Genomic DNA, 18755 nt, shown 5'->3' with positions numbered 1-18755 from the left:
GCCTACAGGGCTTCTAAAAAAACAAATGTATGCGATAGTCAAAGCCCGCTCACAGCGAGAATGCTAGTAGCTCACAAAATAGAATTTTTGCTCACAAGACTCCACAGCTTAGAGCAGTGGTTCTCAACCTGTGGGTCGCGACCCCTTTGGGGGGGTCGAACGACCCTTTCACAGGGGTCGCCTAAGGCCATCGGAAAACACAAATTTCCAATGGTCTTATGATAGCAACGAAAATAATTTTATGGTTGGGGGTCACCACAACATGAGGAACTGTATTAAAGGGTCGCGGCATTAGGAAGGTTGAGAACCACTGGCTTGGAGGGAACATTGGCAGGAGGTTGCCACTTCAGGCATGTTAATACCAGGCTGAGTAGCTGCTCGAAGGGCATTTGGCAGACGATTAACTTTTCTCATAACTTCCTTCCAGGACTTGTCCACCTGCAGGAACATCTTTGCTTCTGCTGGCAGCTGTCTCTGAATATCAGGAGCGCTAAAAATACTTTCCAAGTACAGCCAGTTTCTCTGACATGTCAGCCATTCTTCCTAGAAAATAAAGGAGAAAATACTTTTAAGCAGCCTTTCGAATTAGGCTCTAGTTTCTCTCCTGTGCAACAAAACTACTCAGTCCCTGCCCTTGCAGTTCAGGAAGGAAGGAGAGCAGTTTAGCTCAGTTCATACTGAGAACATCTATAGTTAAGATATATATAACTTTAGTTTACAAATAAACATACAACAACTCTAAAATTTCTCAATTTAGAGCAATACTGTTGCAGAATGCATTCCCATATTCCTCTTGTGTAAGACATCAACAGGGCTTTTTACAATTTGTATCACTTTATAACTGAACATTCATCTTTATCCATTCCAAATAAGTGTGGGCATGGATTGAAACAATGGGGGTACTCCATGCATAAAAAAAGAGGTATGCATTTCACTGCCTCCTCTGCTAATGGGAACGGGGAGACACAGTGTAGTGTGCGTAGTGACAGGGTTGCTGGCATTCGTGACAAGTAAAACAAGGTCAAAATGTGGATGGCCTCCGCAACTCTCTTCTGTCCTGTTGATAAGTATCTAATACTTTGGTATTCTTTTTTGTGCCCTTTCTGGCATGGGAGTATCTGGGAAAGATCCTGCTGGCTAGCTAAATAAAAGCTCACCAAGTTTGCTGTCTTTGCTCCCCAGTACTTACAACCTGGGCATAACCAGAAGCATGAACCGAAGGGCTTTTGTCCTTCAGTTCTTAGCCTAAAGCTGGGCAGAATATTAGCCAGCAGAGAGAAAGAGAGATGACCTACTTATCACTCAGAAGCTTCCCCTCTTTTGCTATTTGCTTCTGTTGTTGTATTTTGTTCTGCATTGGTAGCTTTGGTCCCCACTGGGGTGGAAAGCAGGATAAAATTTTAACAACCACATGCTACGCCTAGTGGGGACAGTACTAGTCAGTGTTCTTCCAACGTCCTTTTTTAGGTGTAGTAAAACCAAAGATGATTATCCACCCTCAAAATAATTATTTTTGCACTTTTCAATGCCGAATACTAGTTATCAACTCTAAACTTTTCGAGACCCTGTTAAAAATTGTTTCACATGTCTTCAGTTAACTTAGTATTATCTACAAATAATGCCAAAGGCATGCCTCTTTTCCAGGCTATGAATGATCAAACGAAAAATAGCCAATCAAGAATCTGCCACTGCAGGTATTTGTCTTTCACTTAACTGATGTTTAAACACTATCTTGCGAAAGATTAAAGGCACATTATTTTATCTTGTTCTGCAAATGTCACTCCATGGGCATCTCTATGAAATCTATATAATCTGACGCGCCTATTTCTCCTTCCAGGATTACTGGGACCTCTTGGCTACTTCTCTGACACAAGAAAGACTAGATAACGGTATAACTGAATCTTCGCACTGTGTATCCTTGGTAATTTATATCAATTTGCAACCATCTGGCAACTGCAGTTCTCAGGTACCATTTAGGTGCAAATTAGATAACATTTTCAAGGTTACCTCTCTGCTTTAAGGCAGGCACCAAAAGACAATAAGAAATTCTTTTGTAGTGTGATACTCACCAATGTCTGACTGAACAAAGCAAGCTGCTTTTGCCATTCATCAACCCGCGCTTTGAGAGGGCCGACATATCGTGAAGAGGCTATCGTTGCTACGTTAATCGTACTGTCATCCAGGATGACCTTGAAGGGAAAAAAGTATTTTTGATGGCTGAGTTTCTCATTAAAAGGATGAGAGTTAACTGGGAAAACAAGCTGAGTTTCAGCTAAAGTACACTAACAGTGCAATACTAAAAGCACTATCCTGGGAATAAACCACATCGCATAGACATAAATAGGATTCTGAATAGACCTGCTTAGGATGGCACTGGAGTAAGGTACGAAGTGTTAGCTTCTTGGGCTGACAACCAACTAAAAACCTCGCAGTTGATCAATCATTGGCCTTTTAAATGAATTGGTGGTGAAGAAAGTCACAGCTAATTTATGGGGACCCCACTGGATTTTCAAAGGAAAAAGCCGTGCGCATACGTCTTATGGTGATTCCGTAGGGCTTTCAGGGCAAGAGACAAACAGAAGTGCTTTTCCATTGCCTGCCTCTGCACAGCAACCTTGGACTTCCTTGGTGGTCATCCATCCAAGTACTAACCAGGGCTGACCCTGCTTAGCTTCTGACATCTGAAAAGATTAGGTCAGCCTGGGACATCCAGTTCAGTGTTTAAATGAATCAACCATAGCTAAAGGTAAAGGTTCCCTTGCTCAAAAGCCAGTCAAGTCCGACTCTAGGGTTGCGGTGCTCATCTCTGTTTCAAAGCCAAAGAGCCAGCGCTGTCCGAAGACGTTTCCGTGGTCATGTGACCGGCATGACTAAACACCAAGGCGCACAAAACACTGTTACCTTCCCACTTAAATGGTACCTATTTATCTACTTGCAATTTCTTGCTTTCGAACTGCTAGGTTGGCAGGAGCTGGAACTAGAGACGGGAGCTCACCCCGTCATGCGGCACACTCGGGTCTCGAACTGCTGAACTACTGACCTTCCACAGCCTGCAGTTCAGCATCTTAACCACTTGAGCCACCGCAGCTCCAACCATACTTAATAACATTTGTTTGGATTCTCTGCCTATTACCAAAACATCGGTATTGCGTAAACATGGTTTCAGAGGGTGGCCGTGTTGGTCCGCCGTAGGAGAGCTAGATTCAAGTCCAGTAGCACCTTAAAGACTGACAAGACCTTTGGGGGGGGTATACGCTTTAGGGATTCAAGGCTTTCGTTCTAAGCTGCCTTATCTGCTTTTAAAGGACATATAGGTTGTTCATAAAATCATGCTTTGCTATGTTTCTCCCTGCATTCTGAAGTTCTGCATTACTGAACATGTTTGCTGGAGTGGAGCCCACAGCATCCGAATCTATAGTTCTTCTGCAGTTGTAACCTCTACGATGTAGGCACAAAAAGAGGGGGGGGGGAATAAAATGACCCCTTCAAAAGAAACCCTAAGTGTGCCTAAAGCCATGTTCATTTATTTATTTGGATGTTTCAATGTTGCTGTCGGTTGCAAGAGAACTCATCAGTAACGTAAAAACAACAAAACAAAAACCAAACGGAAACCTCACAACAGCTAGCCCCTTAGGTGCCACAACTAGCCCTTTTTTATGTTTTTCAGCACATGAAAGGCTACTTTGGAAGGGGGGGGTTCTCCTGTTTTATGTTAGAATCATAGAATCATAGAGTTGGAAGGGAGCTCTGGGGTCATCTAGTCCAACCTCCTGCACAATGAAGGAAATTCACAAACACCTCCCCCTTCATACCTGTAGTGACCGCTGTTCCACGACCAGAAGATGACAAAAACCTCCAGGATCCCTGGCAAAACTGGCCTGGAGAAAAATTGCTTCCTGACCCCAAAGTGGCAATCAGCATTTCCCTGGGCGTGTGAGAAAGGGCCACAAGAACTAAGCACTGAGGCAACCCATCCTGCCCTCCCTCTCATGATCTGCCTAAGTTCATACAATCAGCATTGCTGTCAGATGGCCATCTAGCCACTGTTTGAAAACCTCCAAAGAAGGAGGGCCCACCACCTCCCGAGGAAGCCTGTTCCACTGAGGAACCACTCCAACTGTCAGGAAGTTCTTCCTAATGTTTAGCTGAAAACTCCTCTGATTTAATTTCAACCTGTTGGTTCTGGGCTGACCTTCTGGGGCAACAGAAAAGAGCTCCACACCATCCTCTAGAATAGATGGCAGCCCTTCAGGTACTTGAAGATGGTATTCATATCACCTCTCAGTCATCTCCTCTCCAGGCTAAACATACCCAGCTCCTTCAACCTCTCCTCATAGGACTTGGTCTCCAGACCCCTCACCACCTCTGTTGCCCTCCTCTGGAGACGTTCCAGCTTGTCTATGTCCTTCTTAAATTGTTGCCCTAGAGCACTGCTGTTCTGTTGCTCTTCTTGGAAATGACAACAAAAATAAATAAAATATTTTTTCTTTCAGGTCAGGTGTGTGTGTGTGTGTGTGTTCATATTCAGAATTCTCAAAGGCATGAACATTTTCCTTGCATGCCATGTTTTACCAATTTCCTGAAAGCCACCATTTCTTTTACGGAGGCTCTAGGAACAAAACTCAACCATAATAGAACTGCAGAACAGTAATGGAAAAAAACCTGGGGCAACTGGCTTACCCCTTACCACGAGCATTTTCCTACCTGAATGTCATCTGTGCCGCCAAGGATAAAAATATCTTTTGAATCACGATGAGGAAGAACAATAAATTCTGTTGTTTTCCAAGAATCTTCTACCTGGTAGGAAGAAAATTGTAATATTTTTTTTTTTGCTGTTTTGACAAGATGGCTCATACGTAGACCAATTTATTAGTTAATTCTTATGTCAGCAAAATAGGATTACCACATTATTCTCTTACACCCTGAAGTGTTTGGGATGTTTACCAAGAAAGCATCTTTCCTATATCCCATACAAAATTCAAATCAAGAGAACTGAGAAGGTATGAATTTATTTTCTGTTTTTACTAGGTTTTTAAAATTAGCTGTACTCTCACTTTTAGAAATTTGCTAGTTCTTAGACAGACCAAGTTAACCAAGTTATCTGACAGGCTAAGCTTTTTCATTGGTAAGTTAAACACATTCATCCAAGCAAAGTCACTCTCCTGCCAGTGCGTTTTCTGGTGCCCACTTTCTTCCCCAAAACATCAAGCCGAACCGGCTTTCTTCCATCACATGGCAGGAAAACCTAGGCAGCATCACCTTTGTGTCCACAGGGAAATCTATTTGGAAACAGCTGTCTACTTGGCTCGGAAGCCCCAAACGTTTTGTGGAACCCCCAAAGTTTTGTGATTGGACTCTGTCCCTATGAGAGTCATGTTGTGTTTCCCTCCTATGTCAGCCTTTTTACCATGGTGCCCCTGTTCTAAAAAATTGAAGGATTTAACTGGTTTAACAAAGTGGTGAACCCCTGCATTATTCTTGTTCAATCCTGAACATATCAATCTGAAAGTAGGTTTCACTGATTTGAGTAGCCTTATTCAAGGATGAATTTTAATTTCTCGTTTTTGTCACTGCAAGCCCCCAAACCAATCCTGATTTAATTTCTACTTTGTAGTAGCTGAACCTGTGATGCCTCGTTTTCATGCCATTTTTGCTTTTCTCACACTGAATTTTTCCTATCATATGTGCCTGTTATGTATTCAACTACATACTGCAGAGCTTGAGTCAAGAGCCAGTATCCAAAAGTATACAATCTGTTTACAATCTGACACAGTATCCAAAAGTATACAATCTGATTGGGTGCTCTGAACAGCTTACCAATCAGAACATAGGAAAGGTTCTGGAGGGAAACCTGGTTATTGGTTGTTATCTACGATTAATGATTGGTTGTTATCTGACAGATGGGCGTGGTTACCCAAGCCCGGACAGTTTAAAAGTGAGCCTGTTGCTCCATTGCTTGTGTTCGTTCTACACCTGTTAAATAAAGCTGAATCACTGTTTTGGAAAAGCTGCGTTGAGTCTCATACTTAACAGTGCCCATTTTTCAAAATTATTTGCAGGGCCAGCAACAAGGAATACCGGCAAAGCCGGCCACCCACTGTGGCCTCTTTGCTGGCATGGTCACAGCAGGGCCAGCAGAGGGGAATATGGTATTGTGGGCACCGGGTGAAGCTGGGTGCTGCTGTTCTCAGGTTCCTCTTTGCTGGCTGGTGGGGAGAAGCACAGGCCTAGTAGCTCCATGCTTTGCCAGCCACACCTCTTCTCCTTTGGCCACAATATAGGGGTGGCCCAGGGCTGAAGGCAGCAGCCCACCAAGATTTCTCCCAGTAAAGTAAATGACCAATCTACCCCTACATACAGCGTGCTCATACAATACAAATCAATACACTGCAAAATAATGGAGATCCAAGATAGCTGACAGAAATATAACCAGCTATGAAAACTAAAATAAAACTGGGAACACTAGCTCATTCCCACTCTCACTTTCTAGTAAGCTTACTTAGGGTTTCAGTCTTTATACACTACGTTTTGCATTTTTACTCAAATCATCATCATGGTGGTGGTGGGAAAGTGCCATCGGGTTGCAGTCAACTTACGGTGACCCCCCCCCAATGGGGTTTTCAAGGCAAGAACCATTTAGAGGTGGTTTGCCGTTGCCTGCCTCTGGGTAGCGACCCTGGACTTCCCTGGTGATTTTCCATCGAAGTGCCCCTTGGTGTTTAGTCATGCCGGCCACATGACCACGGAAACGTCTTTGGACGGCACTGGCTCTTCGGCTTTGAAACAGAGATGAGCACCGCAGCCCTAGAGTCGGACTCGACTGGCTTTCGAGCAAGGGAACCTTTACCTTTACTTTACTAACAACAGCCGGCCCTGCTTAGCTCCCAAAATCTGATGAGACTGGGCTAGCCTGGGCCATCCATTTCAGGAGAAACTATCATATGTTCTTGAATTCAGGAGGCAATTTTAACCAGGTTTACTCAGGAGCAAGTCCAATGTTATTCAATGGGGTTTTCTTCCAGGAAATTGTTCTTAAAGTTACAGCCACAGGCTCTATTAATACTTCTAGTTTTCATGTCCGGAGATTGGTACCTTTGTACTCTGTATTTTATTGTTTCTCTATGAACCAAATAGGGCTAAGTAAGCTAAACCATATATATGAAAACTATATATATTTTATTATATATATTATTTATTATTTATAAATATATTTATAAATATATATTATTTATTAAGGTGTACACGTGTTAAAACTTTCCTGATTAAAAATTGCTTTGTCTAAAACCAGACTGTAAAAGCTTGTTCACTCTACATACAAATGATGGGTAAAAACTTTACAACTGAAGACAAAACGCGTTTCGGCCCCTAAGGGCCTTCCTCAGTGGTCACTATTATCTATATATTCTAGACACACATTCAAAGACCTGTTACAGAATTCTAGTATCCATATAATTAAACCAGATGTTGTTTCCTTGTCTACTTATAATTGGACTCCTGGTATTAGTGATGGGCCATAGGTATAGCCTTATCACCACCACAACTTATTCTGGTAACAGGGATTTTGTAGGTCTGAATGTGCATCCCTCCATCAAAGTGAATTTTCATATATATGGTTTAGCTTAGCCCTATTTGGTTCATAGTCATACCCTGGGTTGAGTCCCCCCCCCTTTTTCAAGTTTTTATTGTTTCTCTTCTTTTTCACAACTTGCAACAGTCTTCGGCCTGAAGCAATAAAGGCTTTTTGATTCTGATTATAAAATAATTTCTTACCCAGAACTAAATTCCAGTGATTTCAATGTGGGTGCTTATAACTCCACCCAGCAAATGCAAACAATTTCTTTTCAATACTCCTGGATTAAGATATTAAAAGTGTGAATGGTACTAAAAATACCTTTTTGAGAATTGTCTCCAATGAAGCTTCTCCTGAGGCTTGCCCAGAAATATCTTGAATCTCCTGACCGTATTCAAAAGCATTGATCTGAACAAGTTTCTCCAAGGTTAGTGGATTTTCCACATCTACTAATGTTGCACCAATTACTTGTTCCAGAATTGCCCAGTGTCTGGGTTTCAAAAAAGGGTTTCTCAGATCTGTGATAACAGGAAGCTAGAGAAGTAAGACACACCAAATGTTAGTTTAATTTAATTTAATTTAATTATTTTCCTCTCTGAAGTGCATGCAGATGGTCAACAAACTGTCTATGATTTGCTCATGCAACGCTGAGGATACGACGTTTTACCACGAATCTCCTGTCGCGCTTGGTAATCCACGAGTTATGCAACATCCCCTACATCTGTGACAGTCTATCTGGCACACCATCACATAAATCAGATTGTATAAGGCTCCTGGCTTGGAAACATGTGAATTATGTTAAAAAAAGTCTCTACAAGATACTTTCTCCAGAAGAGAGTTATATACGCACAATGAGGTTTGTTGCACATTCAGTCTTAAACCAAGGATTGTAGTCTGAATGTTAAAAGTCTTGACTTGGAAAAGAAATAGAATTGTAAAATTCTGCTCTAAGCAGAGACACCCTTCCAAGTCCAGATGCCTTCAGTGGACTTGTAACTCCGCACTGTAAAAGAGTGTAACTCCGCACTGTAAAACTTCCAAAGTCCTCATACGTTTGTCATGTATTGCAGGAATGTTGAATTAGCTTAAAGATTCAAATAGTCCATCTAAGTATGAGTTATACAAATGAAAATGGGCACTAATAAACTCCTAGATATTCCACAAGGGCACAGATACAATCCCTCGCCCTGCCTTTAATGGTGGGATCAGTTCTTTATTCTTTGCTTTGCTCTCTTGTATGGAAGTACTTTGTCAGCCTTATTCCCTTCTTCAAATTCTTTGTTTGAAACCAATTAAAGTTCCATGAGCTTTTTATGTTAAAATGGTTACCTACAGAAAATTAGACATACCTTCTCTGAACCTATTTGTGTGATTATTTTTTTTAATTCCTTATCTCTTACATAATTGCTGCTGCTTGGGTTCTTATTTATTGTCCATAAGATGAGAGCTGAATGAACTGGTTTCTTGTCATGCCTTTATCTGCTGCCCAGATTCTCAATGTATTGCAAATACTTTTCCATTTCCTATCTGTTGCTTTACTAGTATATTAATAAAATATTTATTAATCCAAACGTGAGATCTCTGACATGATGTATGATTCTGAGAGCCGGTATGAACAGCGGTTAGACTGTCAGACTGGGATCTATGAGACCCAGGTTCGAATTCCCACTTTACCACGGAAGCTTGCTGGTGACCTTGGGCCAGTCACTCACACTCAGCCTAACGTACCTCACAGCGTAGCTGTGACGATAAAATGGAGCAGAGGAGAATGATATAAGCTGTTTTTGGGTTCCCACTGGGGAGAAAGGCAGGGTACAAATGAAGTAAGTAAATAAATAAATTCTAGTGTATTACAAGTAGTCCATGATCAGTGCAGAAATGAAGCAGTATTTTGGTATGGAGGATTAGCTCCGGAATTCCCAGGTTAATTTAAAAAATTCGGTATGAGAGTTAGAACTATGGGGTACAGAGTAAGAGACAAAGACTCAAAAAAGTAAGTAAGACTATCTATGCACATTCTGTAGCCTCAAAGAATCCAAGATTTTTTATAAATAATTTAGGAAGGATGTCATTTTAAATCATCTAGAGTAGAAAGCATAACCCTATTTCAATCCACCCACTAACAGTCTTTTCTCTTTCAACAAAATTATGCAACCACTGAAACAGTCCTGGAAAAAAATTCTTGATGCCCAGTGCTTAATATGCTATCACGTTTTATATGAATAATATATATGATTATCATTACTAATGAGACAAAATCTGAATTTTTCATTTGAAAGTGGTTCTTGATAAAATCACATGAAATGTGTCTGAGAGTCATTTCATGTAGTCAATTTGTACCTTTTCTTTCATTCGCTCCACTTTCTCCTTGAGTCGTGGAACGACGCTATTAGGTGGCAAACCTTTTTCCAACTGACTCACATATTTAGCATACTTAGAAACTTGGGAATTCAATGATTCTGGATCCAAGCTATCAAATTTGCTCTGTGGAGAGAGACAAGTTGAGATAAACAATAGATTACAACAGACTTGACATAATTTTGGTGAACAAAAATCTAAGAACAGCTAATATAATAGAAGAAGAGGTTGGATTTATACCCCACCCTTCACTACCCAAAGGAGTCGCAGAGCAGCTTACAAACTCCTTTCCCTTCCCCTCCCCACAAGAGACACCTTGTGAGGTAGGTGGGGCTGAGAGAGCTCTGACAGAAACTGCTCTTTTTCAAGGACAGCTCTTATCAGAACTACGGCTTGCCCAAGGTCATCCAGCAGGTGCAAGTGGAGGAGTGGGGAATCAAACCCGGTTTTCCAGATTAGAGTCCATGCACTTAACCACTACACCAAATTGGCTCTAATAGAAGATGCAGGGCTTCTATACAACTCTGAAAAAATGGAAAAAATAATAAACAATCTAGCTTGGAGAACAAGCATGCCTGGAAACTCAAAGTAATTCATGTCATCTTGTGCTCTTCCAAACACCATGAAACAAAGCTTAGAAAGTATTTAAGAATACATACAAAAAGAGGACTTGCATGTAATCAGTAATTTTTAAAATGAAATAATCGGCCCCTTGTTTGAGTAAGCATCAGAATTATTGAGAAGAAAAATAAAATTGTTAAAAAGAAGAACAGCAATGATAACTACCTAAATACTGGTAGCTACCAGTCTTAGCCACGCAGTCTAAGGGGCCCTCTGATGTCAAAGCAGGAGAAAGAACTGCCTTTGAGGCAAAATACCATGAACTTCAAATATGTTCCAGGATTATGGATGAAGTATCGAAACTTCAGCATGCTATGAAGAGCTGCCTTTGCACATATATTTAAATGTGAATTCATGGAAACTCAGTTATTCTGTTTATGAAATTTTATAAGCATTTCTACCTATGGATTTTTGTCCTCGCTTGCATTCAGTTTGGGCATAGCAGGTGAGGAAGCCACAGAACAACATTAAAAAACAGCTTCTTTTGATCGACAGCTATATTCTTCTAAGTCTACCGAAGTTAGTGGACTTCAAAGGGTGCGTAACTTGTTTAGGACTCCACAATTAGGGCACAACCCTAAGAAAGTCTACTCAGACGTAAGCCCCAGGAAAGATTTTTTAGGATTGCATCCGCAGTCATATAATGATCTCCCCTATAAAAATATGTATCTCTATATTTTAAAAATAAGAATTTCTACTATGGATAATTGTCATATGAGTCATTTAAAGAACAATACGTGCAGTTTATTACCTCCATCCAGTCTTCATCAAGTATTGCCCATTCAGAGAGAGAATCCCATAACAGCTGTTTCAGTTTCAGCTCTGCGCAAACTTCCTCCAGAGCATCAAACCTTGCTATATCCACCTTTCAAGAAAGAATTGCAGATTATAAAACAGAACATTGGTATGTATTGTCAAGGTTTCTTTTTGTCAGTTGCTGGAGGGAATCCAAGCCAAGTTTACTCCTTCGCATTTGTTCTCTAGGCAGGACTATACAAATAAGCTGAGTGTTTCTGTCTGCCAGTGAGAAGAGGAAACTTTAAGATACAGGACATATTGTGAAAGCAATGACGGGGGGGAGGGGATCATTTAAAAGATGTACTGAGAATAAAATGCATAGAAGATCTGAGAACACCTGGCGAGTGGCCTGAACTAGAAAACTGAAGGATGATAATACAGGAAATGGCTTAGATTCTAAAGTTAAGGTGGCATACTTATAGTGCTATTGTAAGACATGTTCTACCCTTCTAAATCTACCGAAGCCAATAGGCTTCAAAGGATACAGCTGCTTAGGATTGCCCTGGTAGGAGGGCTGAATTCCCAAAATCCACTAACAAGAAGAAACATTCATGGAACATATTAATGTACCGTTCTCCGTCAATGGAGCAGAGAATCCAGGGCAGTGTGTGGACATTCCTGGGTTGATTGGACATTCCTCCCCCAGTCCCCCCCCCACCACCACCCATCCTGTCTTTGTACTTGTTTCCATCAACACACAGGTTGTATAACCCCACTTTGGAAAATTTTATGCTATTCTGTGTCTTAAATCGCCATCTGATTTTGTTTTAATCTACTGTTGATAACTTTGTTGTTACCCACCCTGAGCCTTGCTGCACAGGGGAGGGTGGGCTATAAGTCCAATAAAATTTAAAAAAATTGCTTCGCTATGGGTGTTCTCAGGGAGAGAACCTGTGCAAATGTTTGCTGATTACTTTGATTTGAATTCTTTTTTTTTCTTTCGATAAATCTTTTTATTGTTTTTGTTAATAGCATTACATGATCTCGGATCGTAATAAACTTGGCTTGCCTTGAGAGAGAACCTGTTGAAGTACCCACCAACCCAATGTGGCCTCAACCAAGGAATATACGTCCGGTCCATCATGATGAACAATGGTGGAACGGGTTGCCTTAGACATATTCTACGAAAGTGCTTGGGTTCTGAAAGCAACTTTACATGGCCCCCTAGTGGAAGGCACAGTTATCCTGGAAGAAGGGGACAGCGGTGGACTTAGAACGCACAGGAGATGGAAGCTCTTTACCCACCACAGGGTCATATATCTGTCTGGTAGAGATGGTAGCTACTAAAAAGGTGATGAATAAGTTGCAAAGAGAAGAGGCTGGATCAGAGCCTTGACAACTTTGTGTCTTCCTTGCCAAGGACTACAGGCAAATCAACCTCTTGACATTTCAGCGGGCTTCTCCTAAAGCCTTACAGAGGCTCAAAAGGCCAGGACTTCTGTGGCTCCAAGAGAGAATATCAAAACTCTCTTGCAATGGCATGATCTTACATTCTATGCATCTTTGCAGATTCAATTTGTGGACTCTCTACAGGAGACCAGAATAGTGTCAGTGATCTCTCTATAGTACCCCAAACGGTGCAGGATTTTCTGTTCAGTCAGAAAGGTGGAGCCACACTGAGTCTGCATGATGAAAATTCCTGCAAGAGGAGGTGGTGAGCAGATAGAACTAACCACCCTGGTATGGTGGCCAGCTGAATGAAGTCTGAAATACCAGGACCTGTCACAGGCTCTGACTGTTAATGCTACATGGTAGAACAAAACAGGCCTCAGAATTTACTTTTACCATTTTGCCAAAGTTCTTAATGTTTCATCTTTGTTAAGATAATTATTAATCATTGGATGAGGATTACAAGATGAGGAATGATCAGATCACTGGTTTGCAACATTGCTATCGGAAAGTTAAATCTAATAACAAAAAAACAAAATGAGGAATGATCAGATCACTAGTTTGCAACATTGCTATGGGGAAGGTGAATCTGAGCTCAGACACGCATACATTGTATATTCAAGGAGATGAATTATATGGTTTTGATAGAGTCATGTCGATTTCACATAATTGGGCCTACATGACAGCTACACCCCAAACACCCCTGAATCTCTCTGCTATAGGCTGTGTGACACTATCTGATCTTTCTGGAAGCACTTTGGTGAGAATGTCAGAAATTTATTTTACCTTTTAATCTTAAAATAGATTGGATAGGGGATATATGTGTCTTTCTGCTTCTGATTCCATTGACACATGCAAGTGTTTTTTTTGTATCATAATGATTCTTTCATATTTAATCATTTCAAAAGTGGTTAGACTGATTTTAAATAAAAACCTTAAATGCTAAGCTCTGCCTTTAGATGATTCTTTATACTTCCTGTTCTGCTTTATCCTACATGATTTCATATTCCATTGCAGCTCACTAAACAAATCTAATGAAATAATAATAGACTGTTACACAGAGAAGATTGGAGCCTACACTTAAATCAACCCAGTTTACCTAACATGAAGAGGAAAGCTCTGCTCTTGACCTCCAAGCAAGCTCCAGTCTGACTTTTCCATTCTCGGGAGAGAAAAAACCCCGCACTGTTTTCTTTAGTTAGAGGGAAGCCCTGCTAATATAAATGCTTAGAAGTGTTTTTAATACACGGAGCTGAAAAAATAATTACTTTGTTTAGACAGCACTAAGAGACATGGCGCTATCAGTACCTCCCCAGGCACAAAGCAAAGACAACAGTCAGCTGTTGCTGTTAGGAATAAAGGGGGGGGGAGATCTGCTTCATTTACAGGGCTGTCAAGCAGCTGCCACTTACTACTAAGGATACTAACGACCTCTTTTTTTTCCTTAACAAGCACTGAGCATTTAAACCCACATAGCGCTGGGAATCAACTGCGACGCGTGACCTGGAGAGTTGGGAGGGAAGGCAGCATGGTATAGCACAATCTCATCAGATTTCAGAAGCTAGGCAGTGTCGGTACTTGAATGGGAGACCATCAAGGAAGACTCCGCAGAGGAAGGCGGTGGCAAACCACCTCCGCTCGTCTCTTGCCTTGAAAGCCCCTTGCTGGGGGTCTCCATAAGTCGGTTGCGACTTGATGGCACTGAAGTAAGTAAGCACCTGGAGAATTCAAGCAAGTAATGGACTTCCAAAGGCACGACCGGCTTGGCAAGCGAAACAAAACTGATCTGAGACTGCAGAGGAGAGGATGGGGTATAAAAATGTAAATAAATAAATAAAATGGTCTTGTGGCCCCCTAAAAAAAACCTCAACTAATTTATTGGCATATAAGTTTCCGTGTGCTGGAACGGTGCAGTAGTTCTGTACCAGGGCTGGTTTCAAATCCCTGAGTGCCGTGAGGCTCACTAGGTGACCTTGATCCAGTCCTCCTTCCTCAGCCTTAACCTACCCCACATAATTATTGAGAAGATGAAATAAAGGAAGGGAAAACTATGTTTACTACCCTGGGTTCCTTGGAGAAAGAATGGGATGATATAAGATAACACAGAGGTTAAAATCTACTGGCAGAAACGTGTGTATGCGTGTCTATACACAAAGAAAGGTAGATGACGGTACAACAAAGTGAAGCCAATAAGGCCCACCAACTTGTCACAAGACTTTGTTGTTTCAGCTGCAAGAAATGAAAACAGCTAGACTGTGAGAATTCACTCTTAGCCACCGAAGCAAGACAAAAGCTCAGGGGTCATTTCCTGCAGGAGCGCACAGGAGCGGAGCTCCGGCAGTAAAGAGCACATGCAACAACCCCCACCCCCTGCTCCCAGCAGCCCTCAGTCAGAGCAAGAAGCAGCCAGGTAAGTTGCAGAGCCCTCCCCAGCCCAAAACAGTCCAGTGGCACCTTTAAGACCAAGTTTTATTCAGGTACAAGCTCTCCCTCCTCTGCGAGGACAGATCTGCACGTTTCCCCCCCCCCAATAGCTAGCAATGCAAAACAGTCCAGTGGCGCCTGAGTGGTGGGTGTTGCCTTCTGACACGTTTCCGGTGATGTCAGGGGGTGTGGCATATGCAAATAAAGTTATGCTAATGAGCTCCTGCACCTCTTTTTCTACAAAATGACCTCTGCTTATACTAATCACAAGAATTATTCTTGAAGCTGTAGCAATAACCTTGACAACATCTGCACTCTGGATAACTGCCTCCTACGGTTAGTTCTTAATACCCAGTATTTCAGGTTTCATGTCAAAACCGCTGTACCTTTGTGTGCTCCTGTAGCAAAGGGTATTTGAGAAGCAACAAAACTGTTCATGTATATTTGATCATTCTACTAGATCCATCCAGGTGGGCAGCTGTGTTTGTCTGAAGCAGCAGAACAAAGTTTGAGTCCGGTGGCACCTTTGAGGTATGAGCTCTCGTGTGCATGCACACTTCTTCAGATACCTGAAGAGCTGAAGAAGTGTGCGCGCACACAAGGGCTCATACCTTGAACAAAACTTTATTGGTCTTAAAGGTGCCACTGGACTCGAACTCTGTTCCACTGGACTTAGTGGGACTTACTTTTGCGTTAATGTAATTCCACTGGACTTAGTAGGACTTAAGAGCTGGCAGCCAGGATCCAGTGGAAACTTCAAACCCAGTACAGTAATCAGAATCAAGGCTTGTGACTTTTCTTAAACTAGAAAGTTCACATAAGTTATGTATTTCTGAAGGGACACATGACGCTGCCCTGCCCTGAGTCAGACCATTGGTCTTTGGTCGGTACTGTCCACTCAGGGTGGTAGCACCCACCCAGAACCTCAAGATAAGGACTTTCATATCTTCAGCTATCTGGTCTGTTTAAGTGGAGATGCTGGAGGCTGAACCTGGGACTTTCGGCATGCAAAGCAGATTCTCTTACCACTGAGCCACAACCCTTCCCAATCCTGCCCTTTGAACAAGAAGCACAGAGAAGGGTGAGTTTTTCTTTCTGTCCCCCCACTTTATCCTCCCAGCCAACTCTGTGAGGAAGGTTAGGCAGAGATCTTGCAATCAGCCCAAGGTCACCCGACTTGAGGCAGAAGTGTATAACTGTACCTGAACTCTCTTATAATTAACTATGGGAAAACAAAAACCCTAGTTTTCTCCAAGGTGTGGGAACGCAACTTGTGGAAAATTGACGGGAGGGAAATTGAGCAAGTCAGATCCTCTAGGTATCTGGGTGTTTTGTTTCATTATAATTTAAACTGGTCCTCCCATCGGGACCAAGTGCTCCCATTGGCTAAAAACAGGATTTCCACTGTCATTCATTTTTATTACCAACAAGGAAATCAGTTCGTCCTGGCCGCTCTTCGAATTTTCCAGGCCACAGTAGTCCCTCGCCTACTATATGGAATCCCTGTATGGATCCAGAGCTTTAATAAAGAGATTGATCAAATTTATTCAATTTTCTTGCGACGCAGTCTTGGATTACCTAACTCTGTTACCTGTTATTCTCTCTGTGCTGAACTGGGCCTCCACCTTCTAGACTCGCAGGCATGGATCACCACTATTAAATATTGGCTTCACATCCATTTTAGTGCCCCTCAGAATAGCCTTATTGCACACTTGATTATGGACTCATATGTATCCAAGTGGGCACAGGCTATAACTTCTAAAATACGCTCAATTAGCATCGACCTGGACATCTTGGAAAATCAAGATGAGACCTTTCTATACCGGACAATTTGCAGAAGAATTTGGGACATTGAAGCCCAAACAATCCAGGCTGGTGCCGGTGGCACTTCTTCCCCCCTTTCCCTTGGCCTCAGATATGTACCAAACAACATGGCACAATACTTCTCTGATTTGGTGATCCCGCTGCAACGCAGAACCCTTATCCTGGCCAGATTTAATGTTTTTCCCTCATCTTGGGTCTCAGGCAGATACAGAGGTATCTCGAAATGTGACAGAATTTGTAATTGCTCATGCAGAGAACCTGACACTTTAGACCATATTCTGCTACGCTGCCCCCTCCACTCACATTTCCGACTACTTCTGATTAAGCCTTCACTGTCCAGGATCAACTCTGATAATGCAATTAGGGTTCTCCTAGCTGATAAGTCACCAGAAGTTATTGTACACATTGCTGATTTTTTGGCTAAGATTTTGGTAAAAAGTAAAAGTAAAGGTTCCCTTGCTCGAAAGCCAGTCAAATCCGACTCTAGGGTTGCGGTGCTCATCTCCGTTTCAAAGCCAAAGAGCCAGCGCTGTCCGAAGACGTTTCCGTGGTCATATGGCCGCCATGACTAAACACCAAGGCGCACAGAACGCTGTTACCTTCCCACTTAAGTGGTACCTATTTATCTACTTGCAATTTCTTGCTTTCAAACTGCTAGGTTGGCAGGAGCTGGAACTAGAGACGGGAGCTCACTCCGTCATGCAGCACACTCAGGTCTCGAACTGCTGAACTACTGACCTTCCACAGCCTGCAATTCAGCGTCTTAACCACTTGAGCCACCGCAGCTCCAAGATTTTGGTAGCAAGGAACTATTCTTAATATTGGTGTTTTAAGACTTACAGATGCAATTTTACCTTGACGACGTTTTATCTTATTGATTTTATATGCCAATAAAGGTTCTGTTCTGCATAACTGTACCGTGCCTGCTTGCCTTACACAGGATGTTGTGTCTGCCATTGTTCTGCAACAGCACTGTTCAATAGCACAAGCAAGTCAACCTGCATATATATCACAGTCCACTTCCTCTCAAGCCATGGCAGCTCTGAAGTATGTGAACATAGGACTGGGACCCTGATAACTTGTGCTATAGGCCAGGCTCTGCAAATCACAGTGCAGACTTCCATTAAGACAACATATGTGAAACTCTAAACAAATTACCTTAAAGTTCTTCTGGTATGATTTGTACTGGAATGCACGCTTCTGTAATTCATCAAGAACATCTTGCATCTCTGCCAGAAGTTGTCTCACTCTGTCTTGGTCAGCACTGATATCCAAAATCTGAGGGTCCTGATGAAAACCCAAAAAATCAGTTACTTTTACATCTTTCTTTCAAAGAAGTGTCAATAAAAGTAATAACAAGGAACAGATGAGCTCAGTGCTCTGCTGTTAGCAGGACCAAGCAACTGCTTGTTCCCAATGGCTGATGAACTGGGGCTCAGTAGGGTTAAATAACCCTTTGCCTCCTTCTTCGCTCTGGGAGGAGTCAATTAGCATGCAGCGTCAATGCTCCTAGCCTTTCATCCCTTGCTAAATTCAAAACATGGTCCCTTCCTTTTTTTAAAAAAAAGCTTGTTAGGCCTGGTCAGATTTTCCTACCGTCTTCTGTGTGCCACGAATTCATAAAGTAGATTCTCTGACTGAAACCAAAAGTGACCACAGTATCCACCGTTAAGACTGGAACATTTAGTGAAGTTGGCAGTGGACAGAAACCTGCCTTACAGTGGAGTAGATCCTTCCCCTGTTCTACCACCCCAGTGAGCAAAGCGTGAGG

At 42.1% G+C, this 18755-nt stretch overlaps 1 protein-coding gene across 1 annotated transcript in view; it reads right to left on the bottom strand.

Annotated features, from left to right (window-relative positions):
- Nucleotides 1-18755, bottom strand: part of DNAH6 (dynein, axonemal, heavy chain 6) — a 267936-nt gene that overhangs the window by 219540 nt on the left and 29641 nt on the right. The window contains exons 15-21 of the mRNA XM_015423720.1: nt 18143-18271; nt 11301-11414; nt 9911-10054; nt 7892-8104; nt 4705-4797; nt 2070-2189; nt 363-543 (exon numbers count right to left, since the gene is read on the bottom strand). Of these exons, the coding sequence (XP_015279206.1) occupies nt 363-543; nt 2070-2189; nt 4705-4797; nt 7892-8104; nt 9911-10054; nt 11301-11414; nt 18143-18271 (994 nt within the window). The remainder of the gene's footprint in view (nt 1-362; nt 544-2069; nt 2190-4704; nt 4798-7891; nt 8105-9910; nt 10055-11300; nt 11415-18142; nt 18272-18755) is intronic.

The sequence above is a fragment of the Gekko japonicus genome, unplaced genomic scaffold (assembly GCF_001447785.1).
Source record: "Gekko japonicus isolate JY-2015 unplaced genomic scaffold, Gekko_japonicus_V1.1 scaffold48, whole genome shotgun sequence".
Taxonomy (NCBI): Eukaryota; Metazoa; Chordata; class Lepidosauria; order Squamata; family Gekkonidae; genus Gekko; species Gekko japonicus.
The sequence above is the reverse complement of the archived record's forward strand: the minus strand, read 5'-3'. Positions and strand labels throughout refer to the sequence as shown.